Source organism: Tupaia chinensis, unplaced genomic scaffold (assembly GCF_000334495.1).
Source record: "Tupaia chinensis unplaced genomic scaffold, TupChi_1.0 Scaffold149892_1, whole genome shotgun sequence".
Taxonomy (NCBI): domain Eukaryota; kingdom Metazoa; phylum Chordata; class Mammalia; order Scandentia; family Tupaiidae; genus Tupaia; species Tupaia belangeri.
Window position 1 is genome coordinate 105,428 of NW_006209736.1, and position 7,181 is coordinate 112,608.

Below are 7,181 nucleotides of genomic sequence, written 5' to 3' on the forward strand. Positions count from 1 at the left end.
CTGGGTCACTGGTCATTGTGGCTCAGGCATGACCCTTCCCCTGCTTGGTCAGTTTTGTTTTCCCTACCTCTTTCTTTTCCTATGTCTTTCCTGAGACACTAATTCCTGCCAGCTTTTTCCTCCGAAGGCAAAAGGGAAGATGATGTGAAATCAGAAGCATCTGAGTTTTCACCTGAAAAGCACCTAAAGAGATGCGATTACTGCTCCTATCCAGGGACTGGTTCTTGTCTCTATCTTGGCCAGTTCTCATGGGTCTTGAAGGACAAGTCTGGCTTATAACGAGGAAGCATTTCTAATGGCCTCTGGGCTTTCTGCAGCGTGCTGTGCTCCTCACTGCCACGGCCCAGCTTTTCAGTAGCACTTTTCATTCTGTCGTTGTTGTATGTACAATGACAGGACCAATTGTTGAAGGCCAACAGTGTGGCAGGCCTGGTGCTAGTGCTCTTTTCAATGTAGAATATTGCTCCCAGTACAACCATAGAGAACCGGAGGTTTCAAAATGTACCGTCATTTGTCCAAAGTCTCACAAATAGAAAAATGGCCAAGCTGAGATAGCCTTGTCCTTAATTATAAGTCGGAGGGGATTTTCTTTTGCTTTTACCTTTGCCGTTACCTCCCTCTCCTCTCCTTTCTCCTCTTTGTCCTCCAGGTCCTGCTCCTCCTCCTCCTCCTCCTCCTCCTCCTCCTCCTGTTCCTCCTTCTTCTCTACCTCACGTGGCATCAAGCACAAGGTTGGACTACAGTAACACAAGATGTGACCAACTCTATGGTCCTTGATCTACTCACATGCCGGGCAGGGCAAGAGGCCAGCAGGGCTCCACAGGAGGAGAAACCATCAGTTGTTGCTTCCAGATCACTGGAGTACAAGGCACAGGCAACGACACTGGGGGCCGGCTGAGTAGCCAAGGCTCTTGAGAGCCCTCCTGCAGAGGCAGAGAGCACAGGTAGGAGCTAGATACCGGAATGGCTATGGAGAGAACAGGTGCAGGCATGTTTAGGGAGGAAGATGGGAGTTCTGAAGACCATCTGGTTTTGTCTTCCATTGTGCACATGGAAAAAACTGAAACCCAGAGAGGAGAAGTAAGTTTTTCTAAAGTCCTATGGCAAACCGGTGGTAGGAACCATGTTGGGAGACACAGTAGCAGGGGTCTGAGCTGTGCCTGGCTGGGAGTATCCTCCACTGGCAACACACCCTCCTTACCTCCTTGAAGGTCTTGGGAGGGTGGACCTCAGGCTGCGGCACGAAGCTCTCCTTCTTAGCTGTGAAAGACCAGGGACAGTTTTGGTGAGCCCTCCCCGACAACACCCCACTTTACCCATTCCCAGCCTGGGGTCCTATCTCACCATGGACCTCTTCAACCTCATAGACCTCTCTGACCTATAAACACATGGTAGCTGACACTGATAACATTTTATTGTAAAGCAAGCTAAGGTGCAGCAAGTAACCTGCTCAAGGCCATCCCACAGCTGTGTGTTAGGACTGGTGACAGAACTACTCGTGCATCTGCCAGTCAAACTCGGGCTCCCTCCCTGACCAGAGACACTCACTGAGAACTCCTGTTCCAGTGGTCAAATTCTCCACATGGAGTTGAGCTTTGGGAGGGTCAGCCACTGTCCTTATCGGTCCTTGAGTCAGGTGCTTCTTTAGCTGTGCCTTCTGCTCCTTCTGCAAGGTACTCACATCAGGCAACACCTTGCAGGGTTCCCTAAAGTGGGGAATTGCGAGGTTAATTACATTGGAGGAGGACCGACCCCTCCCCTTATCTAAACCCATACTCACAAGAAGAGGGTACAAGTGTGACATCTGCAGGCCCGGAAGGGGCAAAGATGCTTGTTGCCCCAGACTTGAGTAGTGATGCCATGGTTCTGGCAGTGGTCACAGCGACCTACAGCTCTTCTGGGGCCCAGTTCCATCCCCTGTGGAGTTCTGGTTTCAAACACTGTGGTGTATTCAGAGTTGGAGGGGAAGCAGGGTACGGCAGGTATTTCTTTGGGGTCCATGGTTCTAGGACCAGGAGCAGAGGTCAGAATGGCCACATGGTCCGGTACCGCTGATGTACTTCCTCTGCCATTAAAAAAACCTTCCGTGAGGTGGCTGGATTCTTCTCCAGTCTGCTCACCACAGGCATCAGATTGCCCCCTCCCTTCTTCTCTCATGGCTTTCTCCAACCTTCACTCTGGCATCCTGGCTCATGCAGTATCCTTCTCAGGAAATCCCACTCGACACCAACCTCTTCCCCAAGAAATTCTTGGTATGGGTCCTCCCTACATGTTCAATTTGATCAGTATTCTGGCCTGCCTTCAGTCCACCACAGATCTCATTTTCAGGCATGCACGTGCAATCCTATGACCCATTAAGCAGTTACTACACACTCTTCTTAGATATCATCGTGCACTCTGCCGAGCCTTACTATTATTCCTGGCCTCCAGTTCAGTAATTGCCGACCTCATCTCCTGTATTCATTTCCTCCCCTCCCATGATTTTATGCCCCCCTGCCCAATTCTATTATTAGTCTCATATATACCGTTTATGCAACTTTTCTTTCACTCTCCATTCTGATGTTCTCCTGCACCTCACCTTAATCTTCATTGTTCACTTGCTCTTCTTTTAAGGTGATTGATTACTCTCTTGCATACTCCGAAATCATATTGTTCTCCTGGATTCAACCCCCTCTCTGAGGTACTATTTTCCTTCATGCCTTCATTCATTTCCTCGATTTTTTCATTCAACCGATATTTGTCGATTTCCTTAAGGAGTGGCAGTGCCATTCTAGCCATCGTAACCACCTCGTGCAGTGCAGTAATTTTCCTTTTGATCAACACACCTTCCCTGCTTCCATGCAAACCCATGCATTTCCTGCACGGCCTCCCAACAACCTTCCACATGCCTCTCCACACTTGTAAAATTGTGCTTGAAAATAGGGTCTCTCCACACACAGCACTGTCCACACCTCGCCCCCACCCCACATCCCTGTTCCCCATCCAGCTTCTCTGGAGTGCACCTCCTCAGTAATCCCAATCATTCCTTGAATCACATACAGGGGCCTCAGCCTTGCCCAAAGGTCCAGGACTCAGGGCTCAGGGCGGGGTCTTATCTCACTGTGGACCTCTTCATGGGGAACTAGGGCAAAGGGTTCTGAGAAGTTTGAGGGTGGGGTGGGGTATCTCGGGGGGAGGGGGAGGTGATGCTACCCTGCTGAGGTGAAGGAGAGGCAAAGCGGTTGGAGAACCGGAGCAGGAGGGAGGAAGGAAAGACTGGGCATGGAGACGACAGGTCATTTTGCTCTTCCCAACTTGTGGTTGCCCCAGCCTCCAGCGAGGCTCAAATCAATCAGCTGAGACAAGTGTTCTGAGGGAAAATACGACCCCTGCTCCTTTCCCACCATTCCTACAGTGGCCAATGATCGTCTGGCTCTGCCTATCATCTCCCAACGCTGTGGCCAGCAGCCAATAAGCTGTAAGATGCACCAAGGCTCCCACACTGTGGTAAGCCCCCCTCACTTCCTGATAGCTTCTGGTGCTTGTTTGCCTAGTCCAGTCAGTAACTCCTGAAGTGAACTCCAAGGGAAGTTGAGCTTTGTGTTTCCTGTGGCTAGTTTCCCAGTCTAGTGTCCCTTCGGATGCAAAATATTCTGTGTGCATGCCTTTTGAACTCATGGACTTGGTATTTTTCTCATTTACCCTTTACAAATGTAGCTTGTGTTTTTCAGAACAATTCGTATTTCTACGTCAGGGATTCTCAACCGGGCACAGTTGCACTCCCAGAGAACATTTGCCAGTGTCCAGAGACATGTTCCTCCACTTCGGTGTGTCTCTGTTTGTGAGCTCCCTGTTATGTTCCATGGGAAAACCTGTCTGTTGCTGTACCAATACTACACTGTCTTCATTCACATCACTCCCTTAGTGCATTTGGACATCCCCTGGGGCAAGTCCTTACATTGTGTTCATCGTCTCCTAATATACTCTCGTTCATTAGTCTTTGGTACTCGTCCATTTAAAATTAGGTCCCGCATGTCAAATTTTTCAAAACCTCAGGTGCAACAAACTCAGGTTGTATTTTACTGAATCTTTTTATCAGCTAGGGGAGAACTGACTAACTGTAGGATATTCATCTTCCCTGGTCTCCCACTTGGGATGTCTGTGTTTCTGTGGCTCTATAACGTCTTAATCTTTTACTCTTTCAGTTTAGTGGGGTTGTTTTTGTTTGTTTGCTTGTTTGTTTTGCTATAGGACACATGCACTCCTCAGAGAGAGAGAGAGAGAGACAGAGAAAGTGAAGAATCACCTCCCAGGAGGGTTGGCCACATGGATCCCTTCTCCTCCATTCTCCTCTCATGGATCCCTTCTCCTCCATTCTCCCCTCCTGCCCAGTGGCGTTCCTCAAGATGCAGGTCTCCAGGGACTCCAACCCCTCAGTCGGCTATGTGGCGTCCAGCTGCCTTAACCACCAGGCTACAGGATGGCCCTCAGCTTAGTTTTTATTTTTATCTTTTTTCATTAAAATCTTCTATATCATTTATTGTATTTATCCCATGATACTCTATTCAGAGTGCTGCTGCTCTTGTACTTGATATCTGTTCAAAATGAAAATTTTTGTTTTGATCTAATTGACAGAAATGAATTAGATATGCGTTTAAAGTTTATTGGTTTGAAAGTCAGCCGCCATGCAAAACTCTGTCGTATCTAAAAGTTTGTCTACAGGAATTCTGGGATTTAATGTGAACCTGTGACTAATGGAAACTTGAATTAAACTTATGGATTTCTTATCATGAAGGTTAAGATATGCAGTACAAGGCCTAATAGAGATACCAAAATTGGGCTTCTTCGAATTGTTCCTGAATTGAAACAGAATGCTGCCAATGTTTCCATATTAAAATGTCTTCCCTGTGCTTTCTCTACCTTCCTCCCCTCCTGCCTTCCCTCCTTCCCTCTCTCCTTTTCTTTCTTCTTGCCTGCCTTACTTCATTCCATCCTTCCTTCCCTATTCCCTTCCACCTTATGAACATCCCATCTATTCCAAATTTCAAAAACTTGTCTTAAAACTTGTGAATAGGAGTTCAATTTCATTTTTCCATGCATAGCAATGATCAAGACTTAGTTCATTTAATCTGTGAATACAGTGAGTGTCATTGATACTTTTTTACAAAAAAATTATATCATCTCCAAAGTACAAAACTCGTGTGTATTTCAATGACTTTTCAAGAATTAGACATACACGTATAATTAGCATCTACAATAAATAATGAAATATATTAGCAACACACCAACCTCTCTCATGCTTCCTTACATCTCTAGTTATTCTAAATTTTTTTTTTATCATTTATTGATGTATTTTTACATTTGCCCACAAATATTTACTTTATGTATCAAAAAAAATTTTCCTCATACTCCATACTTCTTGACAGTTAATAAATCACTTTCAAATGTTCAAAACTGAATTTTAAAGATAATATTCGAAATATTTGTTACAATTTTGTTTGTAACTCTGATAAATGATAACTAGAAAAAGTGGCGTCAGGCGCCTTCGCATGTGACATAATGCGAAATACAGTTCACTACTTCATGTACTTACTGAAAACGTGAAACATAAATGTAGACAAGAGGAAAATATCAAGCAAACTCATACCCTGGGACACTTTTTAAGACAATGGGCACAAGTTCCAGAAAATGGTCATTGTCTAGGAAGAGTTACAACATTGGTTGGGAGACACTTTGGTTTTACATCATTTTTGAGGAAACATTTACATGCCAACTACTCAAACTGTTGAAAAGCGAACACCCAGCACACAATTCACACATACATCTTATCAGTTCAGCCCTGCCTACCAAGTAGTCTGTGATATGCCACCTGCTAGCAAAGATCAGTCTCTTTTTTGTTCCTTCAATGTTTTCTTCAAGATAATCCTCTGGTTGTGGCTGTCCTTTTACACTCTCTACTGATTACAATGCTGGGCTGGAAAAGCCCAGGTTATTTTACGTTAGGAATTCTTTCATATAGCTTCTCTAATCCTCTCTGCCAGGCAGAACTGTATATGGTGCCAGGACATCTTTGCAAGAGCTTCTGTTAGCTTACTCGAGACCAACCATAGTTCTTACTTTTCCAGTTTAATCTTCAGATATGACATTCCAGTCAAAGTCCTGTCCAATAAGGAGTATTTCCAATTTCTGATTGAAGGCAACAAGTATTACGGAACTTACAGAAATAACAATTCTGCCACAAACTAAGAATACTCCCAAATATTTTCCAATTCCAGAAGGGTTAGGAAGAAAGAAAAGTTTATGTTTCCATTGAAAGAAAGAAACAGAAGGAGGTTCCACATGGCTCCTGCGAACTAGGTATTGCAGGGCACAGGAGAAATGAAGACTTTCTACTGATAATTCAGCCTCCAGCAAACAAGCTAGCGACTGAACTTCAAGAATTTGAAAGAAACACACCATCCATCAGATGACAAGAAATCACCGCTGGATAACAAGAAATATGGGAAAACGAGAAAATACCTCTCCTCCAAGGGAAAAGAGTACCTCTTCTTCATCCACAAGCAGTTCGGTGAAAATCATGGAAATGTCTGATAAGGAATTTAGAGCATTCATAATGTCGAAGCTAACAGGGATGGAAGAGAAGAGAGATAATGAACTGCTAACGAGAAAGGAAAAAGAAGTTGATGAGTTCCAGGAGATGAGGAAATTCTTGCAAGATCTAAAAGAGGAACTACACACTTTACAAAAGACTCAAATGGAACTCTTAGAGATGAAGTCTATAATACAAGAAGTCAAAATCTCCCTTGAAAGTATTAAAAGCAGACTAGATCATTCAGAAAATAGAATCTCAGATGTGGAAGAGAAAACTACTGGCCCGGAAAAATCCACCACGAAGACTGAGAAAATGGCCCAAAAATTTGAGAATAATATACAAGAAGTACTAGATACCATCAAACGTCCAAACATCCAAATAATTGGCATTCCAGAAGGTGAAGAGACCCATAAGGGCATTGATAATCTATTCCATGAAATCCTGCAAGAAAACTTTCCAAACCTAGAGAGGCACTCAAAGATCTAGTCCCAAGAAATACAAAGGACCCCAAATAGAATAAGCCCAAGAAGATCTTCTCCAAGACACATTATAGCCAGGTTGACCAAAACCACAGACAAAGACAAGATACTAAGATTGGCAAGAGAAAAAC

General features: G+C 44.5%; 1 protein-coding gene across 2 annotated transcripts in view; it reads right to left on the minus strand.

Moving 5' to 3' along the window:
• The window catches only part of LOC102490373 (doublesex- and mab-3-related transcription factor C1-like), a 43,026-nt gene that overhangs the window by 1,613 nt on the left and 34,232 nt on the right, over positions 1–7,181 (minus strand). For both annotated transcript variants that reach the window (XM_006171578.3, XM_006171577.3), the window contains exons 2-5: positions 1,781–2,065; positions 1,549–1,706; positions 1,202–1,260; positions 787–923 (exon numbers count right to left, since the gene is read on the minus strand). In XM_006171578.3, the coding sequence (XP_006171640.1) occupies positions 787–923; positions 1,202–1,260; positions 1,549–1,706; positions 1,781–2,001 (575 nt within the window). In that variant the 5' untranslated portion in view covers positions 2,002–2,065. The remainder of the gene's footprint in view (positions 1–786; positions 924–1,201; positions 1,261–1,548; positions 1,707–1,780; positions 2,066–7,181) is intronic.